Below are 23,997 nucleotides of genomic sequence, written 5' to 3'. Positions count from 1 at the left end.
CTCTCTGCAGGACAGATCGCGCCTCGCACATGAGCTACGAGACCCCTCCGCCCTACCCCGGCCCGGGCGCCACGGCCCCGTACCCGCCGTACGCGCAGCAGCCCGGCGCGCCGCCCGGCCCCTACCCGGGCTACCCGCCGGGGCCGCCCGGGCCCTACGCGCCGGGCCAGCCCGGCTACCAGGCCTACCCGCAGTACGGCTGGCAGAACGCGCCGCCGCCACCGCCGCCGCCGCCCCCGGGGCCCGTCTACGCCGATGGGCCCAAAAACACAGGTAAGGCCTGGAGCCGCACGCGTTGCCGGGCGCGTGCCCCGTGTTTGCAGTGCTCGGCAGAGCTACGTGTGGTGGGAGCAGCTGTAGCTCTGTCTCCCTGCTTTATTATCTTGTTGCCTCTAACACCGTTGGACTTGATCTTAAAGGTCTTTTCCAGCCGTATTGATTCTGGGATAATAATTGTCTGGCGTTGTCTGACATGCTGAAAACCTTTGCTGTTGATCCCTGAAGGAAATGTCTGTGTTGAGGGAGCTGCACCCATTTTTACTAGCTTTGTATTTGCCAGCACTTTCATCCTGCCTGGCCCTTGGGTATCTAAACCTTCAGGTGGGATAGTTAAAGCTAGTAACAGTCACAAGTTCATGTCCTAGTGGACGCACAGTTGGTGTGGGTTTATTTCCTTTTTCCAGCTCGTGAGAAGCTTTCTGTGTGTTTGGACAGTACCAGCGAGTAATTCCCAGGCTTTTAAGTGTGTTTGTGAAGCTGTTACCGGTCTCAGATTTCTGGGGGAGGGAAGAGCAGCAGTGTGATCCCCCTTGGCAGCTACTGCTGCCTTGATGTGGTGCCCAGAGCTGCCCCGAGCTCCCTGCAGAGCTTGGAGCAGCCTTGAGCTGTCAGCGGGCCGAGGCCTTGTCTCCTCCTGAGGAAGAGGAGGGTCTGCAGGAGCCTGTGTGAGGAGCCCCCAGTAGAGCTGCTGTTCAGGGACTCGAGTTCCCTCCTGGAAGGAGAAGGACCAGGGTTTGTGCTGCAGGGAGAGTGGAGGTGCATGCAGCAAGAAATGCTAACGGTGGGTGATGATAATGGAGAGGTAATTGGGAAAGAAATGAGAGTAATGTACATTAATTAAAATCTGAATTAATGCATTTGAGCTATGCAAGGCGTTAACACCTTGGGTACTGCTGTGGTGAGGGTCTCAAGTTGATGTTCAGGACTCAGACAAGTCCCCGGCACCTTGGCCACGGCCCGAGCTGGCCTTGGCTGCTGCTCCCCGCTGTCGCTGGCCCGGGAGCAGTGGGGAGGCCGGGGTGGCCACCCTTGTCGGGGCTCCCACGCGCGGCGCGAGCGGCCGCCGCAGGTCACCTACTGACCTGCCATAGGGTCCATGCACCGAAGCCTCAAAGACAGGCGGGCAAGCGCTCCCACAAGGCGGGCAAGCGCTCCTCAGCGCTCACGGAGCCGTCCTGGGGCAGGGGTCTGTAGGCTCTTCTTTTCTGTGGCAAATCCTGTGCTTTGACCACCCGTCTGTACTCTGTCACTTGAGATTTCTCCGACTCAGCAGCACGGTGTAGCAAAGGGCTGCTCAAGGCCCTGGGTTTCTGGGACGCTGGGGATGGAGACGTCCCATAGCAGGAGTTTGGTGCTCTCTGAACCTAAGAGAGGCCCTGGCAATGGCAGCAGGACGAGCCAGCCTGGTGAGGCCCTTTCCAAGAACTGGTTTTCAATGTGCTTGGTCAGAATGCTGGGGGCTGCTGCACACAGACCTCCCTGGGGTCCACAGCCACGTGAATGGAAGCGTAGGCAGGGCTTTTCCGGGAAAATGTTGGAGTGACTACAAGGCATTTCTGGGTATTTGGGGGAAATCGCCTCTTTTCCCATGTAAAATATTTAATCAGTGCAAGCCGGAAAGCGGAGCGCTTAGGAGCTCCTAGGAGGGAGGCAATGTGATGGGAAACATTATTAATAGGAAATCAAGGCTATAACTTTTTCTGCAAAAGCTGCTCCCTTTTCTTGATTCTTCTATTAAACACTTTTTTGCTTGCTCCTTTTTGGACAGTCCTTCAAAGTGAAGCCTGACCTTTGTAATTTGATGCTTTGACAGAAGGCAGCTTTTGTGCTTGGTGTAATGACCTCCAGGAGTGTCTAATGCAAAACCTATGTATCCAGAAAGCTGCTTTTCAAGACAAGTTATGTCTCTGTTTGTGGCTTAACCTGTCTTGTCAACTTGACATGTAAATTTAACCAAGGCACTAGCGCAGCGAGCTGGTCTGGCCTTAATTCATGCAGCTTGCCCATTCCTGGGGTGTTTCCAAACAGCTGGGAAGAGCTGCTGTGTGGATGCCCTCCTTCCTGAATGGATTTGCTCTCCTGGATGACTTTGCTTAATCTAATGAATTAAACTACTCCAAATGCATTAATCCTTGTGAGCATATGTGGGTCCATGCTGAAAACTGAGTAGACAACGTGCTCTGCTTTATAAAATATGTCTGAAATTGTTTTCCTCAGTAGGGAAACTGCCAGGGGAGCTCTTGGTACATTGTGGCTTGTAGCTGGTGTGCTCACATGTGGAAATGGTTATTTATGCATCAGGCTTTGGCCCTGAGTGCATCACACGGGTGGAAATCATGCTGTCCAACGTTACAACATCACCCACAGCGTCAGGCCCCAGGCTCGCTGGGGTGCTGCCCGGGTGCTTTGGATCTGCACATGCCTTTTTGCCTCATTTGAGTGCTCTCAAAACCTGGCAATGAAGTTGCCTTCCAAGGTGACAACAGTCTTGGTAACCAAATGACCAGCTGCCCTTCTCGAGTAGCAGTGGATCTCACCTCTTCACCTGGCCCTCAAAAAAAGGAAGAACCTTATGGCTTCTTCTCTCTATTAAAGAAGAAAAGTGTACCTGAGATTTAACAGGGCAAGAAGCTGCTCGGCAGGAGGTCCCGCGGGGTTAGAGGGGAAACGTCCCTCTTACTGGAGTCGTGCTTGGCAAAGGGGGTGAAACCCTGGAGTTTTAAGTGAGGAAAGACTTGGCTGGGACGTGGTGCAACGAGCACCGTGTGATCGCCAAGGTGGTGCTGCTGGAACAAGGAAACGTCTCGTCAGAGGAAGGTCCAGGCCGGTGCTGACCAAGGAGCACAGGTATATTCTGCCCTGGGCCAATGAATTAACCGTGATGAGTGGCTGAGCTGCAGGGACTGGCCTGCAGTTGGTGCATGAAGCCTAATGGTGATGTTGGCGCCGTGGCCCTGGTGGCCTCTGCTCCCTGCGCCCGCCCCGCCGCCGCGCTGGGGAGGCTGTGGGGACGTGTTTGTGCCGCGGGTTGGAAGCGGCGCGTTGGGAAGGGCAGCGGCTCCGCAGGGCTGCGGAGGGAGCCGGGAGGCCGGGACCCGACGGGAGGCGCTTTGACCATCGGGTCCTGAGAGCCCCAGTGCATCCTGCAAGGCCCCGTAACCGCCTTGGCCAGGTTTGGTAGATATAAACAGCTTGACCTTTACAGCTGATAATTTATGTGCTGAGCCTGAGAGTTGTTATCCCTTAGGATATCTGATCCAGCTTCCCGGCTCTGAAAGGATATGTGTGGATTTATTTTATTTATTGTTCACGTTTTGCCTGCTGTAGAAGCTAAGGGCTCTGTGTTCGGGTCTGTCTGTGACCCTGAGTTTCTGGAGCCTGGTAGTCTGCCATGCCCAAATGCTTTGGGTGGGTAAAGGGGACCTGCCTGTCCCAAGCCTAGCTGGGAAGGATGCACAGCACGAGCACAACGTCTGCGTGGAGCAAAGCAGGGGAAACTGGTGGCCATCCAGGCTGCAGAAGGCTTGCTGAGGAAGAAAACACTTCCAGAAAGCACCTTCCTCCTTGCAGAATGAATTCAGCATCAAAGCGGGTAAGGAAAGTGAAATATCTGCTGACTGGTCAGCAGGGACTTTCTTGTCAGGATAAATTGGGGCCAAGATGTAGTGCTGTGATTAACAGCCCGCTTTAAAAAGCGGAATGCGCTGGGGTGTGGAGCAGCACGTTAATTTGGAAAGCGCTTGCTGGTTAGTGCTCTGCTCGGCCTCGGTGTTCCCTATGCCGGCCTTTTCCAGCAGTTTCCTTGCACAAATTGCAGCTCTGTGTTGTGTATCCATCCTTCCTGATGGACCTGCAACTTTGGACACCCCGTGCCAGTGTCCAGGCAGAGAAACGAACGCTCCTTTGCCACAACCGCATCGTCACCCGTTCCCTCGCCTGTGTCCTTGGGACCTGGCGAGCTCGCAGGATCGCACTGCTGCGTCACGGCAGGGACTGAGCAAACACGGGGCTGTTTGCTGGCAAACAGGGCTGTCCCGCAGCCCGTGTCTGGAACACCCTCACCTTAACCGCTCCTCGCTCCCAAGGGCCGGGTAATGAGAGAAGAATCTGATGCACAGAAAGGGCTTGGTGGCCCGGGCACTGTGCCCGCAAAGCGCCTCACACAGACGGGCCAGACCAGGCCCGTGCCCGGGGTAAACAGGGCTGCTGCTCTGCGGAGCCCTGGGCCTTTCCTGCCTTGGATAACGGGGAACTCGTGCAGGGCTCTGGCTGCTCTGAGCAGTTCTCCCAGCACCACATTCCCTGCGCTTTAGAACGGGAGCGGGTCCCTTTGCTCTGCCATCCAGGAGCCTCCAAGGAGCCCCCTGGAAAGACTGAACTCGCGCTGTGAGCTCCAGGCAAGGTCTTGCTTAAATGGAGCGCTGGAGCTGAAGAGCAAGTGGAAACTACTGGGGGAGGCTGAGAAATGTGCTGATGGGTGGAAAATGCTTCCCTGAAGGTATGAATCAGGATTTCCCGCTGGGGAGAAAAATCAGAAGTTCTCAAATTCTGGAAATTCCAGAATTGTCTCTGCAGTTTAGAGCAGGAGTGAAATCTCAACCCTACATTCCCAGTGCCCTCAGCAGGCTGCCAGCGTGGCCGTGTCCGCGGCCCTGCGCGCTCCAGGGCGGATCCTCCTCGGGAAGTGCCTCCTGCCCTGCATTTCAGGCGCTGAGCCCTTCCCGGGGACACTTGTGCTCCGTAAACGCTGGTTGTTCTCATGCTCCCTGGTCCCCGCCGTATCCTGAAGGCCGGGTGAGCACCGTGTCCGTGTGCTCGGGAGGGAAGAGAGCTCAGCCGGAGGGCGACTCCGTGCCCTGTCCGTGGCCAGGCCTGTGTGGGCGCCGGCAGCCCCGGCTGGGCGAGAAGCCCCGTGTCACCGTCTCTGTGTGCGTTGCCGTCACCGTGGGGGATGCTCCTCGCCCGGAGCTCCCTGGAGACGCCGTGTTCACAGGAGCCGCTCGCGAGGCCGGGGAGCTCCCGCTCCTGCCACATGGGGCTTCTCCACCCTTCCCGGTATCATCCCGCAGATGGTACCAGGTTTGGCGGGGGCAGCGTCTGCTCGGGGACCAGCTCACGTCGAGCCCGGCTGGGCCGCGGGGGTGCCTGACCAGTGCAGCCACCTGCGTCGCCCGCTGCCCTCCTTGTTGCTCCTCTTCCCTCTCAAGTAGCTGAGGCAGCTGCAGAGCCATTCAGAGCTGCAGAAGGTGGATCTTGTGGCGGCTGTTTTGGCCCTTTAGAAGCCCCTTGGATTGCCACTAATGCCCTCGGGCCCGTCTCTGCTCCTGAATTTCCTGCTCGGAGTGGCTGCTGAGAAAGTCAAGGGAGAATGTCTTGAAGGTGGAAGCAGGTATGGGCTTCTTGGCCTTCGCAATCTGCTGTAGACTGCACTTCAGCCATCAATATTAAAGCAGGGGTACATGGTATTAAACATGATTCCTTACGTGCTGCGTGGACGAGTATAAACAGAGCTCTTGGTGCAGAGGCAGCACTAAAAAACACTTTAATCACCTGTGGGAAATGGCTTATTGGTCCCTCCTCTGTGCGCCTTGTCCCGGCGGAAGCGGCAGCGCGTGGCCGTGCCCTGCGGACGCGCCGCGGTGGCACACGCGGGCTCAGCACGGTGCAGACCATCCTCAAGAGAACAAGTCTCCATCGGGGAGGCGCTGCCACAGGGGACGTCGCAGCCTGAGGTGGTGCCAGGGGCAGGGGAAAGTTCCTGCTGGTGGCTGCTTCCTCATGGAGCTAATGGTTAACGTATGAATTGGGTAGGCGCAGAAACGAAATGTGTGTGCTTAAGATAAAGAAGCGTATACGTGAAATGACCAGGCATCGTGGTGTTTGTTTTACAGAATTAAAGCAGGGGTTGTTTGCGCTGCGCAGCCTGGCACTGCGCGATTGCCAGGAGCGCTGCCCGTTCGCAGCAAGGGTCATTCGCTGACCCCAGCCTGCAGCGCCACCAAACTGGGCGAGTCTGGGCATCGGATTCCACGTCACCCTTTTTTCTCAGGAAACTCAATGGGAGGATTAAGTTTCCTCTCCAAGCTGCGCCCTGCTCTGTCCTTGTCACTGGCCGATGGCAGTTCTCACCATGGCAGAGCTGCCCTGTTTATGCTCTCGCTCTCTGGGAATGGCCATGCTGGAAGTCAGTGACTTCCCCAATGTTTCTGTTGCAAATGGGTCTTGCCTGGGGCTTTCCCTAAAACGACATTTCCCTAAAACGACCCCCTGTGGGAAGGGGCCGGGGCCATAAGGAGGCTGCTGCTCTGGGGGAGCCTTCGGACTCCAGCAGAGCGGGGGGACAGGACGGGACGGGCTCTCAGTGCCCGTCGCCCTGCGGGGAAGGGGCCTTTGCAGAATGCCCTGCTGCTCCGCGAGGCGCCCGGGCGGCCGCTGCCCCTGTGCTGCTGCGGCCGCAGGTGCTCGTTCCCCTGCCCGGGGTTCTTAGGGGGTGTTCGTGCTTTTGCATCAACCGCTTAAAAATGACTTTGCAACAAGGTGAGCAGGGAAAACAGAAGTGCAGGAGAGATGGCCGAAGGTGGGAACTCAAGGGGAAGAGCCGCCCTGGCCCCGGGGCGCTGCTGGGCACCAGCAGACGCGGGTGCGGATGGGAGCCAGCCCTGCAGGAACAGTGCCCGTGTCCCAGGCACCGGCTCCTGCTCGGAAAAGCCAGTCTGTTGAATTTTTCAGTGGGTGTTTCGTAACAGCACTTCAGCGGCTGTCAGTGTCATGTTCCAGACACTCCTTGGCTTTCTTTGAGGCTTCTAATGGATTAATCCTAAGCACCTGAGGCAAACTCTTCTTGTACCCTCCAGCCTTAGGCAGTTGCTGTGAATTGCTGTGGACTGCATCAGCTCTGCTTCAGGATGAGGAAGTCTGCAGTGAAACTGCCTTTGACCCACTCCTTTTTAACAGGCCATCAGCTGGTCATCGCACTCCTGGTTCTTGCGCGCTGCCAGGCTCTGCAGTGTTCATGCACCACTGCAGAGCCGCATCGGGCGTTTGCTAGCGCTGCTCTGGCTTGCTCTCCAGTGAAGCCCTGGCGTCAGTTCCAGTAGAAGGAGGCAGTGCTTCTAGGTTTCTTCCCTGAATGGTGTCTTGGCTCAAATGTAGCTTTTCATCAACACCGAGCTGCACTCCCCGTCCTCCCCGTTTTGGTCTTTGCCCAGTGGATGTACAGAAGCTTGGCCCTGAACTCCTGCCCTCAGACAGCAGCTCTTCAGCCCACCCTGCTGATGAGGAGAGAGCGGCAGTTGCTGCCGAGGCCACTTGGGCCGTGCCCGAGCCTGGGGGCTGCCGCTGCTCTGCCCTCAACGCCGGTGACTCCGCGCGTTCTGGCAGCACCGGGACCCGCTGTGCCCGGCCTGCCCCTTGGCTGCTCCCTGTGTGTGGAAGGTGCTGCCTTCCCCGGGAATCGGGCCCTGCAGAGGCTCCTGGGTGGGATCTGCTCTGGCTGTTGTTCCCTGCTGCCCTCCTGCTCCCCCAGCACCCAGACGGCACAAGGGGCATCCCGGGGCGGCTCGGGGCTATTTGAGCCCTGCGGCTCCGCGCTCGGCAGTGGGAGGCGCACGCAGGGGCTAAAAGCCGAGGCAGCTGCAGGGCTGGGGCAGAGCGAGTGCCTCCAGGAGCCTCCTGGACGCGTGGGAAGAGCTCCTGGCTGCGGGGCAGGGCGGCCGAGCAGCCCTTTGGGGGACAGCAAAGGGCCCTCGGCCATCTCTGCCCTTCCCCTTCGTGCCCGTCCTGCTGCTCGGCTCCACGGCACCGCTGTACCCGGCTCCTTGGACCGCCGCGGAGGCGGTTTTGTCTTGCTTTGTCCTGACACTGTAGAGTGAGCGGTGGCCTCAGAGCTCTGCAGCTGCAGGGAGGAAGCCCGGTGGTTTCAGCTCAGTGAGGCGGGCGCTGCCGCGTCCCTGCAATCGGCCCGCGTTCCTGCATCGCTGCCCATGCGCTGCGTCGCTGCCCTTCTGGGCTCCGGGTCAGGAGCGCCACGGAGCAGCATGTGCGGCACTGGGGGTCTCTGCCTGCCGCCCCGCGGGACGGGACGGGGCCGCAGAGCCAAGTATGGCAGGACAAGATGAGACGGGCCAGGGCTGCAGCACCAAGCGGGACGGGACGGGATGGGACGGGACCGCAGCGCTGAACCCAGCAGAACGGGCCGGGGCCGCAGCCCTGAGCACGGTGGGATGGGATGGGGCAGCTCCCCGGTCGGAGCAGCTCGGGGGCAGGAGCAGCAGCCCGGCCCCAGGTTCGAGTGCCGGGTGCAGACGGAGCAGCAGATTCAGGTGGCTTCTCCCGAGGGAGCAGCACAGGGACAGCCGGGGCTGCTCCGGGTGCTCAAATGTGGAGCCTTGGGGAGGCTGCTGCAGTGCGAGGTGGGGGCTGCCACCTGCGTGTGGACATGTGAGGCTGCTGTCCAGACCTCCATCGCCTCCTGGGGCAGATTTCCTTCTTCCCTTTGCAAGGGGGGCTCTGGGTGTGACGGGTCATGGGAGGCTGCAGCGCCCTGTGCAGAGAGCAGGGAGGCGGCAGGGCCCCCCGCCAGTGCCACAGGCTGCTGGCACTGCCGTGTGCGGGGACACCAGTGGAGCAGGGACCTGCCAGCAGCCTCCGCGGGAAGACCAGGGCAGAGCCAGGGTCTGTTGTTAAAGCAAGCTGACAAATCCCACGTGCACCTGTAGCTATGGAAAAGGGGCAGCTCCTGGAAAACTGCCCCAGGGGCTCGTCTGACTCCTATCCGCACAGCCAGGCCACGTGCAGCTTCTCGTCATCTCCCCTGTGCTAAAGCTTTGGGGCTTTCTGCAGCTTTTGCTTGTGCACAGAAGTGACCCCATGGCACAGGCTGGGTGCTGGGAGTCTTCCCTCGTTTCTTCCACATCCGCCTTCTGCTCAGCCCGGAGCCCTCTGCCCGTGGCCTGTTTTTCCTGCCCCTGGGGCAGCTGTGCAGGGGCCCAGGGACAGGGGGAAACGGGCGGCGAGAGGGAGGCTCCGGGGAAGACGTGTCCCGCGCGGCCCCTGCCTCATCCCTCACCCTCCCGCTCACGGAGGGCAGGCGGGGCCACCTCCCTGTCCTGCCACTGCCCCGGGACCTGCTGCCTGGAAAGGCGCCTCCCCGCTGCCCCGGGACCCCGCGTCCCCCCATGGATGGGGGGAGCCACTGACCCACGGACGTGTTCCGGGCTGAACCAGGCGCCTTGCTGGTCTGTAGTAACAAAAATTGGACAAAAATCCAGGTGACAAAAATCCAGTCGAGCCCTGGCACAGGCTGCCCAGAGAGGCTGTGGAGGCTCCTTCCCTGGAGATCTTCCAAACCCACCTGGATGCCACTCTGTGCCCCATGCTCGAGGTGTCCCTGCTGGAGCAGGGCGTTGGGCTGAATGGGTCCCTCCCAACCTCAGCCCTTCTGCGGTTCTGTGAAGAATCTGCTCCTGCTGCTCTGCCCCTCGTGCTTGTGTCCCGATCGGAGCGCAGCGCAGGTCCACGGGCTGGCGGGATTCCCCTGCGCAGCCACCCCAGCCACATGGCCGGGTAGGGGTGGGTCCCTGGCTCGTGCAGAGAGTCTGCAGCCCAAAGGGCCTCCAGGCCATTGCAGGCGCGAGGGTGAAGCCGCTGCCTCCCGCTGTGAGAGGGGTCGCTCGCAGGCTGGGTGCTGTGGGGCCGCTCTCGCCGCGCGCTAACGCGGGCTCTGCTCTGTCGCGCAGTGTACGTGGTGGAGGAGCGGCGCAGGGACGACTCGGGCGAGAGCGCCTGCCTCACGGCGTGCTGGACCGCGCTCTGCTGCTGCTGCCTCTGGGACATGCTGACCTGACGGCCGCCGCCATGCAGCTCCCGGCCCCACTCCGCTCCGTCACTGCAATCAACGCTCCGCTTCGCGCAGCCGCGAGCTCCTGTCTGTCAGCCCTAGCGCCGGGGAGGGGGTGCGCTCCTTTATTTTAGTAAAGGAAAATCCCTTTTTAAGATTTCTAAGACTTTTGTTGTAACTCTTGAAGAATGTGCTAATGGTGTATTTTGGCCAAAGGCATTCTGATAAAATGTGTATTTATCAGGTGACGTTTTCCTAGTCCTAGAGATGAAGGTATATGCAATAATTAAAGCCAACCGTTGATTTTCTTTGCTCGGTCCTGACTGTTTCAATAAATCTGTCCAACAGAGGGTGTCCTCTCCCTGTCGCTGTCTCCTGAGCAGCTCTGCTGCAGGAAGCGGGGCCATCCCTGCTCGGGGCCGGGGCCGTGGCGCTGCTTGGGCCAGTGCGGGGCTCTCCCACAGTCACTGCGCTGCCCAGGCACCCAAACCTTCCAGTTCTGGGCTCCACAAGACAAGAGGGATGTTGAGCTGCTGGAGAGAGTCCAGCACAGGGCCACAAGGATGATCGGGGCCTGGAACATCTGCCCTATGAGGAGAGGCTGAGGGAGCTGGGCCTGTTCAGCCTGGAGAAGAGAAGGCTGAGAGGGACCTGAGCAGTGTCTAGAAGTACCTCAAGGGAGGCAGTGAGGGGGATGGTGCTGGCCTCCTTTCACTGGTGGCCACCGACAGAACTAGAGGAAACAGCCACAAACTGAAACACCAAAAGTTCGACAGGAACTTAAGGAAAAATTTCTTAACAGTGAGGGTGACAGAGCACCGGAACAGGCTGCCCAGAGAGGTTGTGGAGTCTCCTTCTCTGGAGATCTTCAAACCCGCTTGGACGCAGTCCTGTGCCACATGCTCTAGGTGACCCTGCGTGTGCAGGGGGGTTGGACTAGATGCCCTCTAGAGGTCCCTTCCAACCTTAAGGATTCTGTGATTCTATGATTCTATGAACCTGCTGGCGGGGGCAGCTCAGAGGCGGGTCGTCCTGGCACAGGCAGCTCCTGCCTCCCCTCAGCGGGGGTTTTCAGCCCTCTCTTCCGCTCAGGGCTGTCCTAGAGCTTGTGATACTCCAGGTCTCCTTCTGCCCCCTGAGGTGGGGGCCTATCTGTCCTGCGGGGAAAGGCAGCGCCGAGGGAAGTGTCTCCCTCCACCTCCCGCTGTGCTGGCAGCAGCTGCCAGGAGCCGCTGCCCTGCAGGGATCCATCATCCCCCCCCCGCTGCAGAGCAGCTTTAGGGGAGGTGAGGAGCTGGGTATGGAAAAAAACAAGGCCATGGATTAATCTAGCGCTGAGGGTTTCTGCCTGAAGCCGCTTCACAGCATGCGGGGCCAGAGGAGGGATAAAAAGCTTTTATCTGCAGGGAACGAGGCAGGGCAGCTGCCTTCAGCTGTGCCCACGGGCGAGGGTCCCCCCCCAGCTCTGCAGCTCCCTTCTTGCCTTTGCCAGGAGCAAAACTGCCCCCCAATTGCCCCAAGCCGCCTTTGCTCCACAGTGCTTGAAAATCAGCTCTCGAGGTAGCCAAGCTTTTCGAATGTGCACGCCTGTTTTTTCTGCCTGTGCCTTAGGGCGCTGCCTTCGCCAGGGCAGCCCCGGGCACCGGCAGCGCCATCAGAGGCGGATTGTGCGTGGGGAGCCCCAAGGCTCGGCTGCTCCTTGGCGCCGGGGGCCGGGATGCGGCAGCAGCCGCGCAGGGCCGGCGCAGGGGCTGCCCGTCCTGCCCCCACATGCGGCCTCAGGTCCTCAGGGAGGCACAGGGCCAGGGCGCAGGGCACGCGCGGGGCCCTGCTGCTGCCCCGGGATCGTGGGGTCCTGCGGGGTGGCCCTGGCCCCGCTCCGTCCCCAGAAGCTGGGGCTGCGACACTTGGGCAGCCCCTGCACATGCTGCAGCAGGGCCTTGAGCAGGATGGGGCTGCTGCTGTCCATGAGGAACATCTTTGCTCCACTTTACAATTAAAAAAATGAAAAGGCTCCGTGAGTGGGAGGGTGCACTGCACGTGCCGAGCACAGGGTGGCACTGCCCGCCGCGAGCAAGCGGCCGGCCTGCGCTCCTGGAGGGGCCCAGGGCACCAGCCTGTCACCAGCGAGACAAATGACAGCCCGGGTCAGCCGCGGAGATGGCCAGGACGCAGCCGAGCCGTGCAGCCCGGCCTGAGCAGGACACGGGGTCTCTGGAGCAGGAGGGCTGCGCCCGCTCTCCAGCGAGGGGACCCCGCATCCGGCCCCCAGTGCTGCCTCTAACCTGCACCGCTGCTGCTCCGGAGAGGACCCGTGTGCCAGGGTGTCCCCAAGACACCTGAGCGGGAGCAGCCGCAGCCAGACCCTGAGGACTCCCTGCACAGCGCTCGTCTGGGCGCTGAGCGCTGCGGGGAGCTCACGCCTGGCACCTGCACTCAGCCAAGTCCACCACGATGAGGACACAACTGGCCCTTGAGTGTCTCGCTCGCTGACCCCTGCGAGACGCTGCAGGCAGAAGAATGAGTGACCGCAGGCTCTGCAGCAGTTTATTGAAACAAGCAGCTCCAGGCAAGGCGGGACAGGTCCCCATGCACCAGGCAGCGGTGACCACAGGCAACACTCACTCCGGGCTCACCGTGGCGCCGGGCAGGAGCTGGCAGCTACTGTGCCCTTCGGGCCAGCAGCATCTCCCGGATGTTGTCCTCCGCCTCCTTCACGCTCCGCTCCAGGTACGACTTCTTCTGCTGCAAGGCAAAAAAAAAAAAAAAACAAGAGCAGAAAACAGTTAATGTCCACCCCACTGCTGACAGTGCGTGCCCGAGGGGATGGAGCAAGGAAACATCCAGGGACAACCTAAGCGGCCTGTGATGGCCCACGAGGCCTCTTGGGAAGGACAGTTATTGCTCGTTGACAGTGAAGAGTTAACATTCAGCCGCTTTTTTTTTTTTTTTTTTTGGCCAGGCAGTTTACATAGACCTTGAATTTTGTTCGTGCCCAACCTTTCTCCTCCTATTTGCTGGGGCCACAGCAGAGTTGGAGATGGTGACTGCAGGGATGAAGCGTAAGGAAACCGGAGCCTGAAACGGTCTTCTATCGAGAAGCCTTGGTGGGAATGATGAGCACAGTGTTATGCCGAGGCCAGTAGTGGTCAGCAGAATTCTTTCATACACGAGTTTGAAAAAAAAAGAAAAAGGAAAACAAAAAGCTCTTTCTCCCTGCTGGCCAGGTTCTGAGAGCCTGGCCCTCCTCTCTGTCAGGTGCAGCCTCAAGCACTCCCTGCCATCGTCATGCAGCACGGGCGCTGCCTCAATCACCTTTCGTTAGGCCCTGGGCATGTGTGGGAGCTGCGCGTCCTCAGGGGCACCTCGCAGGTGGCTTTTTTTTTTTTTTTTTTTTTTTTCCCCCGGCCCATTTGGGTGTTCCTGGGTGCTGGAAAAATTCTGCCCTTGGCTCTTTTCCCCATATTCTCTGGGTTTCCAAACAACAGGGGACAGCGGCTGGGCTGGCCCGTGGGAAGAGCTGCTGCGCGGGAGCCGCCAGCATCCCGGGCTCGGCCAAGGCCCGGGTCGGCGCTGGCCGCGAGGGGGGTGCTGGGAGGCTCCGCAGAGCAGCCCCTGGGAAGGAGGTGCCACTGGCGGAGCCCGCGGGAGGTGCCCAGGGTCCGGCCGCACCGCCTGGGCTCCTGCTCCTCCTCCGCAGCGGCCTCGCGAGGAGCTGGGGCTCCTGGCCGAGCTCGGAGCCAGCAAGCACTCGCGTGGTCACCCCTGTCCCCAAAGCACCTCGGCCCCAAGCAGGAGCCCCGGCCGCGGGCTGCACTGACCCACCGAGCGGCCTCCAAATGCCACCACAACCCAGAGCAGCTTGCGGGAGCCGCCGGAGGCCCTCGGCACCGCTCGGTCCTGCACGGGCACCACATGCAGCGGGAAGCAGCTGTGCCGGTGCTGGTGCCCACCATGCAGTGAGCACGTCCGTGCGGCCTGGCAGGGGAGAGCAGCGCCAGGAGCCACACAGGGGCGAGGAGCCAGCGCGGCTGCCCACGAGTCCTCGCGGATTCCCCGCGGCGGCTGCTCGAGGGCAGGGTGCGCGCAGCCCTCACAGGGGCGGTCTGAGGTGCGAATGAGGGGCCGCAGTGCCAGCCGCGCGGGGAGAGGCCAGAGCCGCCCAGGAGGCAGCGCAGGGTGAGCGCCGGCCGGCAGAGCCCCCGAGGCCGGGAGCACCGGAGCCGGGAGCGGGGCTGCGGCGCGGAGGGGCAGCGCCCGCCTGGGGACGGCCGCCGCTCCGGGGCGCAGCCAGCCCGGCCCGGCGGCCGCGGCGTTTTCCACACAGCAAGGGGGAGCAGCTTCCTGAGGAGTCGTCGCCGGTTTCTGCTTAGGCAATCCCGGGGGCAGCAGCAGGAACTGGCGTGCAAAGCTCTCCTTGCCCCAATTACCGGGGTCTAGACAGGAACTCGCTGTGACTCCCGCCGGCCTCCCGGGGCGCCGCGCCGTGAGCAAGCAGGGCTGACACCCACTACCACGTCACAGCCCGGCCCGCCGGGCTGGCAGCCGCGCACTGAAGTCATCCTTGCGCCGCTCCGAGGCTGCTCCATCGGCTGCGCTGGTGGGAACCCCCTCCCCGAACGCGCTCCACGCGGCTCGACCCAGGCCGGGTGCTGCGGTGCAGCTCCCGCTCAGCCCAGCTCCCCTCGCCCCTCGTACGGGGCCTGGCAGCGCCTGCTGGGCGTCAGCTCTTCCCCACGTTTACAGCTCTGAGCATTTGCAAGTAGCAGCAAATTCCCAGTGAAATGCCAGGACCATCCTGCCAGGCTTGGTCCCTAAGGGAGGTGAAAACTGCTGCTCGCTGCTACCTGAGGACGTGGCTTCTCCGGCAGCACCACTTGCCGGGGCAGCACCCCGGCCCTGTGGGCTACGCACATGGGAAGCCGCCGCTGCCAGAGCTCGGCAGAGGAGCCACAAAACCCTCGGGGCCCTCCCGAGCAGCGGGGCCAGAAACTGCCTTCCCAAAACCACTGCGTGAGCCACGAGGCTCGGGGCAGGCCTGAGGGAGGAGAATTACTCGGGGAAGGCCGAGGGGCTGCCAGTGATCGGAGCCCTCAGCACGGCAGGGCCACGTCCCCTGGGATGCCTGGGCTGGCCCCACGGAGCCAGCGGCTGCATAAGAAGCGGGGCCAAGAGCACGGGGGACAGAGGGGGTACAGGGGATAGAGGGGATGCAGGGGATATAGAGGGGACACAAGGGATATAGAAGGAGCACAGGGGATATAGAGGGGACACAGGGGATAGAGAGGGCACAGCAGGACGAGGCTGGCTCGGCAGCTCATGGCTCCAGCTCAGTGAGGGGGCCGGGTCCTCCGTCTGCTCGCACACAGCACAGCCTTCTGGCTGGAGGTTATTTGCCACTCCTGGGGTTAGCAGAGCTGATGCCACAAGTGCCGCTTTGTGGCACGGCTGCGTTTCGGGCAGTCCGCTGCAGCCGCGGGGCACCGAGCAGCAAACGGCACTTGCGCTATGGTGTTCTGATATGCTCCCGTAGCGCCCCGCATCTCACCTCACTGCTCACATGCGCTACCCGAGTGCCCCGGGGAGCTGCCCTCCCGCCCTCACTCGGGGCAGGACGGATGCCCTGCACACCTGGCCCTGCCGCTGTTCCGCACAGCGCCTCTCCCTTGGACTTCGCCCCCACTGCCGGCTCGCTCCTGATCCCACACTATTTGCTTTCAAGAGCAGCTGCAGAAGCACTAGATTTAACATAGATAGAGCTAGAGCTCCCGCCCTGGAGAAGTTGTGGTTCACAGACACAGCCCATGACCTTGTGGCACTCCAGGAAGCCCCGTTCCACCCGATACCTTCCCACCTCCACTTTATTGCATCACTTTGCGAACAAGACTAGAGCTGAAGCAGCGCTTTACGAGAGGAGTGTGATGATGCATCCAGACCTTACATTCCTGGCAGATGAAAGAACCAGCATCCACAAATTCCACAGCAAGAAAGGTCTGTTAATCAGCTCCTTGCTGGCTTGCTTGAGATGACCAAAGCAACGTTTCCTACGGCGCTGCAATTCGGCTTCTTTGCCTTTGTCAGTTTTTGGCCAGACCCACATGTCTGCTGAGGCTTGTCTAGAGTGGGTAATTTAGGACAGTGTTTCCAGACGTGTATCCTCACCTCTGAGGGCCTATACAGAATGCCTGCGCTCAGCAAGAAACCACAAAACAGCAGCCAAAAGCCATTCATGCTGTGTTACGCCTGGAACTTGCAGGTGAATTTCCTCCTTTAAACAGTGCTTTGTCCAAATTTCACTCCTCTTGGTCTTTAAAATTCGCTTTTTTCTCTTCACTTCAGAGATAACACGGCAGTTTAAGCCTTTTGTTGTAATTCAGCATTGCAAAGCCTGCCCTGAAACCCACGAATATTAACTGCCTCCATCTAAACAGAAATATTTTTCACAAACCCCCATGCGTGCAGATGCCGCAGGCTGGCAGGCCCCTTCCCGAGCGCGCAGCCCCGCTGGCAGCATACATGGCCACCAGCCTGCAGGTGCTGCCGTGCTGAGGAACGCTGCAGAGTCCTCGGGCATGACACAGCGCCTCAAATAGCAGCCTGCTATAACTCATCTGGTGACACCAGATGACCTGCCAGCCAAGAGGTTCTGTTTCTCCCAAAGTCACCCCAGGCCATTTTTGGCATTCCTCAAGGGCCTCCATGCGGACACTCTTTGGGAAAGCAAGAAGCAGATCCCAATATGGAGCGGGGCGCACACGCTTGTCTGCAGGAGGATCTTCCCCACGAGGGAAGAAGGGGCTGCCGTCTGCATGCTGCAGGTAAGGCAGGAGCAGCACGGGCTCCTCGTACCCACAGGGGCTGCCGCTGCTTTCGCGATGGCTGAAATTGCCTCCATAACCCATGCTGGAGAACAGCAACACTGAACTGCTCCCACACAGCCATGAAATCCAAGGGTTCGGTCAGTCTGAGGGCACTGAGCAGAGCGCACCCTTGTTTAAAGTGATTTCACTGGAACACGTTCCCAGCAGCCGGGCGGACCTGTTGCACAGCACCCGACTCGTCCTGCCTTGGGAGAACCTGGAATGCGGTGGGCTCTGCGGACAGGCCTGACTGGGTCTGTACTCGGTCCTATGCCCCAATGGGGCCGCCCAGTGCCGACCTCACCCTGTGTGACACCGTGTGGCGCACGGACACGCTGGGGTCACAGGCAGCATCCAGGACACGCTCATACACTTCAACCAGGCTTTCCAAGCGGGGTTATTGCTCCCAGGAAGTTGCCTAGAGTTTGCTCAAGAACAAAGAGGAGTAAGAAGGGTGCCCAGCTGGTTTTTGATGACGGTTGCTGACAGAAGCACGATGATGCCATTTACTGGAGAGGAGAAATGATGATTCAGATGGTTGGGTTTTCCCTTAGCTGTTCTTTCCAGAGAGCTATGGGGAGCCTCGGTCATTTCCAAAGCATCTGGATTAGAGCAGAGAAAGGCACAAGCTGTCCCAGTTAGAAAGCACATTGAGCATTGAAACACAGTCATCAGCTCAGGAGGGTCGTTGGCAGCAGGTGCCTGGAGAACTGCTGGAGCAGAACTGCCCTCCCTGCGTACCGAGCCCCTTCCAGCACTCCAGAAGCGCTCCTGCCACCACTGCAACGCCGAGGAACGTGCTCACAGACACAGCTAGTTTGGTAAAACAGCCACTAGCTCACAACTACAGTACCAGGGGAGGGGATGCTTCATAGAAGGAACACTAATGGCCAGGAAAACACACGTGCGGAGCAGCCTCTCGGCGCAAGGGCCACGTGCAGCGTCTTGGAGAGGAGCAGCCGGCTGCTCTGGGGCTGGGGAGCACGGGGGAACCCCGCACTCCAGCTCCCCGTCACTCCTGCCAGCGCACGGCCCCTGCTGAGGCGTCAGTAGGTGGCAGCAGAAATGTATTATTGACCAGGAGACTGCTCCTGGGAGACCCCTGCTTGGCAAAACTGCCCATTTAGAGGAATGTTTTCTAAGAAATGTTTTCTCAGTACCTGCTTCAATGCAGGTACTGCCCTTGGTAAGCACGGAGTCAATGACCGCGGGGTCAAGCCAAAGGCAGAGAACCTGGGGAGGAGGAGAACACCCAGAATCTGTAAATCCCCACATTCTGCTTTGGCGGAAATGCCCTCACCCAACTACTGCTTCCCAAATGCATTGAAGTTCCTTAATTTTGCACTTTGGTTCCTAAAACCGCTTCAGCTGCTCAGAGTGTATCTAGTAATGTGACTTTTTATGACCTTTGCCAAGTCATACATTTTTTTTCCAGCTCTTACAGCCTGGGCCAAAGCATGACCATTTTGACAGAACTACCCTAAATCCCAAGGACCAGCAAGAGGAGCACGCTCGCTCCTAAGCGAGCAGCACCTCTCGGGCTCCCCTTGCGCCTGCCCTGCTGGGCGGTTCAGCCCCAACCTCCGGCTGCTCCGCAGGCCCCGGGAGGGACAGGGCTGGCTCCATGTGGGGCAGCGGCTCCGGGCAGGCCCCAGGAGGGACAGGGCCGGGCCATAGCTCCAGGCAGGCCCCAGGAGGGACAGGACCGGCTCCATGCGGGGCCACAGCTCTGAGCAGGCCCCAGGAGGGACAGGGCCAGCTCCATGTGGGGCAGCGGCTCCGGGCATGCCCCAGGAAGGACGGGGCCAGCTCCGGGCCGGGCCGCGGCTCCGGCAGGAAGCTGTGACGAGCCAGCACCTGCGCAGCAAGGTGCGGCCTTGGAAGGTGACTCAGGCTGTGCAGGGAGGAACCAGCTCTCCCCGTAATCGCTTCCTGCTCTCCCCCGCCGGATCCGGAGCAGGGGTGTTGTGTGTGGAAGGGGAAGGGACCAACAACCCCCTCCCCAGAGCCACCCAAGTGCAGGGCATTCGGCGGAGCGGGCGCCCCGGGCCCAGTGACTCAGGCGAACAGAGTGGCCCTGCGTTTGGTGACTAAATATTACTCACGCGAGGAGGAATTTGGAGAGGGACCCGTTTCCAGCTACGCGCGTTGCTTTGGATACTTGGCAGCCATAAATACAAAGGAGAGCTTTGACAATGAATCAGACCGTGGTTTAAAATGACAAAGAGTGACTTATCTATCACTTTTGTGTTAGAACGATTTCAGTGCATTCATAAGAGCAGCTTAATGCTAATCAAAGGAAACAAGCAGTGTTTTCAGACCCAGATGACTAAGTGTAGGATCCTGGACGGATAAAACCATTTAGACACAGAGGAAGAAGTGGTTTTTTTACTAATGCATAATGCATTTCACTTTCCCCTGAACTACAAAGGAATGCTAGCTTGCTGGGAAACTTTCCCTGAAAAGCTTTTTCCAGTTGCCTTTTTTTTTTTTTAAACCAGAGCAAAACCTCCCCCCCAAAAAATCCTAGAACAAACTCAGAGACAAATCTATTTTGAAAGCATTGCCATAATTTGTTTCTAAAGGGCTTTAAAAGTTCTCAATCAACACCCATATTAATTATTTTCCCACTTTTAAAAGCTATAATTATTTACATAAAAGTAACAATAGGGACAGTGAAAATAAAGAGCCGTGACCAATTGCAAAGCCTTTGCCCTCTCAGCTAGTGCCTGGGCTTATTTTGCAGTCTTTGGTGCAGGGACAACTAACGAGGAATTACTAATTAAGTATTTGCTTTGAGAGCTGAAAAACTTGTTGCTATGAAGGGATCCTCAAAATGAAAGCTCCAGCCCTGTAAAAGAACATTCATACAGAAATAACATTCTAAATACAGGAAGCTCCACCAAAATCAGCATTGCCTGCAAGCAGATTTTATAAAAACTAGATTTTTCAGATGGACATCCCCTTCCTCCCCCAAATTTAACCCAGGGGCAGATCCTTTCAGGGGGCTGGGAGTTTAAATCCTTCTTAAACATGAGGAATCTGTTCATTCCATCCCTATGAAGCGAGAACTTAACCTTTTGTGACCTGTGACTTGTGTGATATTTAGCACAAGACTTGCTTCTTGAGGGACTTTCCACAAGGGACATACAATTTTCTGTTTTTTGATAGAGGGCTATAAACCTAAGCCAGGTTTATAAACCACCCTGAAAGAAGATACACCTTCTTCCCTGCACCTCCAAGAGCACTTGCTCCCTCGAGGAGCCACAAGGTTCCAGCTGCACAGAATCAACTGCCACCAATTTGGGCAAGAGTGAGATGATGCGATCTGGATAAAAGTGAAACAGTCTATAAAAATATACATGGGCATAAGTGAGGCATTAAGGAAACAGTTCTCTTGCTATCTTCCCTTTTGACTAGCAACAAGGTGAACTGCAGATCTGTAAATAAAGAAAAGTTAAGTTGGTCTGATTCATCCACAGCCCTGAAAGCAATGAAATAAGGCCTGTTCTTCCTGTTACTATCAGCAGAGTCAATTTAAGAGACAAAAGGAACCAAAGGCAGCATTAACCATGCCCCGAATCCTGCAGCATTTACTTCTGATCTGCAAAAACACCAGAGAGCTCCTCCAGAAAGAGTGTTCTTGCCCTAATAGTGTTAATTCTCCGTGTCCACTACAGTCTCCACCTTTTCACAGCACCACAGAATGCCTGAGGTTGGATGAGACCTTCAGCGACCATCTAGTGCAGCCCCCCTGCACAACTGGGTCCCCTGGAGCAGGTTGCTTGGTCCTCATCACTTGAGCTCAGGTGTAGCCCTCGTGCTCCCAAAGACTCAGGTTGCTCAGGACCATCCAGGCAGCTTCTGAGCATCTCCAAGGACGCAGGTGCTATAACCTCTTGGGCAACCTGTCCTAGTGCTCTGTCCCCCTCAGGGGAAAACTGCTTTTCTTTGTGTTCAGAGGAACTTCCTGTGATTCTTTCTGTGCCTGCTGCCTCTCCTCTCCTCACTGCCCACTGCTGACAAGAGACCCCATCCTCTTTACACTCTCCCTGCAGATATTTAACCCCACTCCTAAGATCTCCCGCAGCCTTTTCTCCAGCGCTCCCAGCCCTTCCTCGCCGGAGGGATGCTCCAGCCTCTTGAGCTTTCAGCAGCCCTTTGCTGACTCACTCCAGTAGCTCCATGTCTGTCTTCCAGGCAGAGCCCAGGGCTGGACACAGGTCCCACGTGTGACCTTGCCTGGCCAAGGGGCAGTGTCACCTCCCTCGGCCTCCTGCCGACGCTCATCCTGCTGCAGCCTCGGAGGCCATCAGCTCCTCTAGCACCGTGCTGGGTCATGGCCAGCCTGGTGGCCTCCCAGGTCCTTCTCCACAGAGCCACTCTCCAGCAGGCCACACAGGGTCATTCCTTGCCACGCACAGAACTTCCCGAGCTTCCTCTCTGTCCCCCTCTCCATGCTGTTGAGGCCCACGTGAACGGCAGCACAGCCTTGAAGCCCATCAGCTCCTGGGTTGCATCACAGCAGCCTTGCCGAGGGGCACTCTGCCCCGTCCTCCAGGTCCAGATGGGCAAGTTGAACAAGGCTGGACTCGGCACTGACCTCTGAGCTCCACGAGTAGTTGCAGGCCTCCCACTGGACTGTGCGCTGCTGACCAAAACCCTCCGAGCTCTGCCCTTCGGCCTCTTCTCAGTCCACATCACTGTCTGCTCATACAATCCAGTTCACTATTTTATTATTTTTAAGGCCCATTGTCCTCATTGCTCAGAGTATTTTTCCTTTCAAAACTGGAGAATGTAGGTGCTTCTCCTGCAGCATAAGCAAGCCAGATCTATGGGGAAAAAAGTAAGTTTCAACTAAGCCCTTCTTCAAAACAAGCACCTTTGCACAGGGCAGATTCATGCCAATGGCTCTCCTTGGCCATCCCTGCTCTTCTATGGAAGTGACTGCGGATGCCACAAGCCCATGCAGGCAGCTGCATCACCCAAGTCATTAAAAATCAAGCTGAGCCTGCAGCCTTTTCCTAGTGTCCTCACTGAGAGCACAGCCCCAAGCCCGGATGGCAGCAGTCAGCATGACTGAGGTTGAGTGAATTTTCCAAGATCACCACGGAGTCCAAACGGGAGTGCCCAAGGGGAACATTAAGACACACGCAGCTGCCTTAGCCTCCCTCTTGTACAGTTTTCCACTCGTGTCTCGGCTGCTCCTCGTGGGCGGCTCGCTGAAGTTCTGCAACTCATTGCAGCCATCTCTATAATTTACGGAGCTCCCACTGCTCCCTTCGGGGGGTGCGTGCAAGTCCAAACATTAATCGTACACGTGGGATCCTCTTCCCTGCTCCAGCTCTGCCAACACCAGACATGCGGCCGTGCTCTGCAGCAAGCAGAGGAGGAAGATTCCTGCAGGGATGAGTGACCCCCGGGACACACTTACCTCTGTCAGCTGCAGAGAGCGTCTGAATCACACACTGCCAAGGAAAGCTGCCCCCACTACAAACTGTGACTCAGGGGAGAGCAAGAAAGGGGATAAGACTGCTCTGAATCCTGCAACATCAGGCACTGTTAAATGAAAATGTTAGAAGAGACCAAAAAAATAATTAAAATTAAAAAAAAGCCTCCCAAAACATTCAAAGCAGGGGAAAGGAGGAAGGAGAGGGATGGGAAATCAATATTCTTCCCAGCAACGCCCCAAACTTGCAAGTCATCTGCGCCAGGGAAACCTGTGCTTGTTCCCAAGCCATAACCGCAGCGCGGGCCCCGGGCTGCACAAAAGAGCGTTTCCAAACGCAGCCAGCGCCGCGGTGCCGGCCCGGCGCCCGCTATCGCTGCACGCGCTCCGGGCTCTCCTCGAAGGGGTGGCGCAGCTGCGGCAGCACCACGGGTCCGAAGCGCGTCCCAGGCAGCCACGCGCCAGCGAGGGGGTGAGAGGAAAGCACAAGGATGCGGAGTGAAACTTGCTCTGGACTGAAGCACAGAGAGCTACTCTTGAGCTTCCCTGCTCCAAAGCAAACAGCAACACTCCTTATTCTGCCCTGTTTATTTAAGAAGCCCACCAGGCATTCCTGGGCACTGGCCTCTACCAAGCAAACAATGGGATGAGAGCTTCATGGCTATAAATCTTGGGAAGACATTGGCCCAGCGTGGTAAGGACCTCACGTTGCTACCTTCTTTTGGTTGCTTAGTGGTCTGCGAAAGCCACCACAAGTCCCAAGGGGGTTGTTTGCACATCGTTACAGCTCCCCGCAGAGCGGCCTCCCCGCTGAGGGTTTCAACACAAACCCAGAGGACTGTGCAGAGCAGCACCAGGGAGCGCAGCCGGCCTGGCCGAACCTGCTCACGGGACCCAGTGCTCGGATCCCGCCCTTCTCCTCAGCTGCCCCTTGACCTGGTGCCGGGATCTCGCCCTTCTCCTCAGCTCCTTGACCTTTGTTCCAACCTCGTGCCCTGCGGGAACAGGGAAACCTGTCTGGCAGCGGCAGAGCGGCCCCGCGGGCGCTGCGCCCCGGGATGCAGCAACACACGAGAAAGCTCGAGGGAAAGACGAGGCGGCTGCTCCAAGGGCAGCGGTGTCTCCTCTTGCCATCAGCAAACAGCACCGCAGAGATATCTAAGCCATGAAATGAGACACATAGACATAAAAAATTAGGGATCACTTGAAGAATTTCACAGAGTCCCAGAATGGTTGAGGTTGGCAGGGACCTCTGGATATCAACCAGTCCAACCCCCTGCTCCAGCAGGGACACCCAGAGCACGGGGCACCCGGTCGCATCCAGGCAGGCTTGAAGATCTCCAGAGAAGGAGCCTCCACAGCCTCTCTGGGCAGCCTGTGCCAGGGCTTGGGCACCCTCACAGCAAAGTTGTTCTTCCTCACATGGAGATGGAACCTCCTGTGTTCTAATTTGCACCCGTTACCCCTTGTCCTGTCCCCAGCCACCACAGAGAAGAGCCTGGCCCCATCCTGCATTTCTGCATTAGAAAGCAACCCCTCCACATTGCATGTTCTCCTGCAGCCACACGTGG

General features: G+C 58.5%; 2 protein-coding genes across 2 annotated transcripts in view; one reads left to right on the top strand and one right to left on the bottom strand.

Moving 5' to 3' along the window:
* Positions 1-13: 13 nt before the first annotated feature.
* On the top strand, positions 14-10,324 carry CYSTM1 (cysteine rich transmembrane module containing 1). Its single transcript, XM_088522524.1, has 2 exons — positions 14-273; positions 10,017-10,324. Exons 1-2 carry the CDS (start codon positions 30-32, stop codon positions 10,121-10,123), a joined length of 351 nt encoding a protein of 116 aa, XP_088378650.1. The 5' UTR covers positions 14-29; the 3' UTR covers positions 10,124-10,324.
* Positions 10,325-12,756: 2,432 nt separating this feature from the next.
* Positions 12,757-23,997, bottom strand: part of PFDN1 (prefoldin subunit 1) — a 29,148-nt gene continuing 17,907 nt past the window's right edge. The window contains exon 4 of the mRNA XM_010211306.2: positions 12,757-12,862. Coding sequence (XP_010209608.1) covers positions 12,779-12,862 — 84 coding nt within the window. The 3' untranslated portion in view covers positions 12,757-12,778. The remainder of the gene's footprint in view (positions 12,863-23,997) is intronic.

The sequence above is a fragment of the Tinamus guttatus genome, unplaced genomic scaffold (genome assembly GCF_059628265.1).
Source record: "Tinamus guttatus ecotype Peru unplaced genomic scaffold, ASM5962826v1 Tinamus_guttatus_pri_ptg000155l, whole genome shotgun sequence".
Taxonomy (NCBI): domain Eukaryota; kingdom Metazoa; phylum Chordata; class Aves; order Tinamiformes; family Tinamidae; genus Tinamus; species Tinamus guttatus.
The sequence above is the reverse complement of the archived record's forward strand: the minus strand, read 5'-3'. Positions and strand labels throughout refer to the sequence as shown.